General features: G+C 40.4%; 1 protein-coding gene across 1 annotated transcript in view; it reads left to right on the forward strand.

The window, feature by feature from the left end:
* The window catches only part of LOC106530127 (vesicle-trafficking protein SEC22a), a gene marked incomplete at its 5' end in the record, with an annotated part of 15,477 nt that overhangs the window by 7,760 nt on the left and 6,345 nt on the right, over window positions 1-1,372 (forward strand). Inside the window, 1 exon segment of the mRNA XM_014025703.1 lies at window positions 527-706. Within this exon segment, the coding sequence (XP_013881157.1) occupies window positions 527-706 (180 nt within the window).

The following is a 1,372-nucleotide window of genomic DNA, read 5'->3' on the forward strand; positions in this document are numbered from 1 at the left end:
CCGCACCGGACTATAAGCCGCATGGTTCAAAGTTCAGGAAAAAAATCGTGGCTTATAGTCCAAAAAATACGGTACTCAAGTAAAGTACAAATAACCAAAGTTTGTACTTAAGTACAGCAACAAAGTATTTGTACGTAGTTACTTTACAACTCTGTGAGTGATTACCAATCTTCTGAAGACCTGCTGAATAGCAGGGAAACAAGTAAAACATGCTGGATAGGGGGTCTCGAGGACCAGGGTTGGGCAGCCCTGATCATGACGGCGGGTATATTTAACTGTAAGGATACAACATTTTTAATAAAAACTTCTTAAACAGTTCATCACAACATTTATGGAAACTGGTTTTCATTCTTACCAGCAAGTTATACTGGAGTTAAAGAAAGCAGAACTTGAAAAACCTTTTTGCCCATTCTTCCGTTAAACCTGACAAAGTTCTTATCCTCATCGCAGAGAATCTGTTTGTCTCCCTTGTTTTGCTCCCTGTAGTACTAACCAGCTTGTTGTTGTGCTGGCTGTCATCCCCCAGACACTTTCATCCAGAAAACCAAGCAGCGCTACAACAGCCCTCGCTCCCTGTCCACAAAGATCAACCTGGCCGACATGCAGACAGAGATCAAGCTGCGACCGCCCTATCAGCTTTCCCCGGAGGACCTGCAGGCTATCAATGGGTTCTCTGTGAGCACATCCTCTAAATACAAAGGCATAGGTACGACTCAAGCTGCTCTGCACACACAAGTCTTTTTCACAGTTTTTTTAACTGTAGAACTTTTAATGTGTGTTCTGAGGAGTTAGAAATAAGAAAGCTAATCACTACATGATTGGAGTGTATGTATAAGAATTATGGATGCAAGATATCAATTAACAAATTAATATAAAGTTGATTGATTTATTGATCGACCAGGGTTTCCTGCAGCACATTGTAACGCTGCCTGCCAGGTTAAGCTGTGATTGTTTACTCAGAGCGGACATCGATGCGCGGAGCATGTGCTAAATTAGTAAAGAGCTATCGTAATGACTCAGTGTGAAAAAAATCAGTCCTGTTAGGGCTGCTCGATTATTGCAAAAATGATAATCACGATTATATTGATTGAAGTTGAGATCTAGATTATTTAACAAAATTATTCATTCACTTTGATACCATGAATTTATTGAACAAAAACAATGGCTGTTAAACAATGTTTCCCTAAGGATTTCAAATATTTTTGAAATAATTAGACAGAGTTTCACTCTGTGGGAGAAGCCTGCAGCATACTGCTGACAGTGGCACTGGATTCACAACACATGTACACTCACCGGCCACTTTATTAGGTACACCTGTCCAACTGCTCGTTAACACTTAATTTCTAATCAGCCAATCACATGGCGGCAACTC

The sequence above is a fragment of the Austrofundulus limnaeus genome, unplaced genomic scaffold (genome assembly GCF_001266775.1).
Source record: "Austrofundulus limnaeus strain Quisiro unplaced genomic scaffold, Austrofundulus_limnaeus-1.0 Scaffold492, whole genome shotgun sequence".
In the NCBI taxonomy this organism is placed as follows: Eukaryota; Metazoa; Chordata; class Actinopteri; order Cyprinodontiformes; family Rivulidae; genus Austrofundulus; species Austrofundulus limnaeus.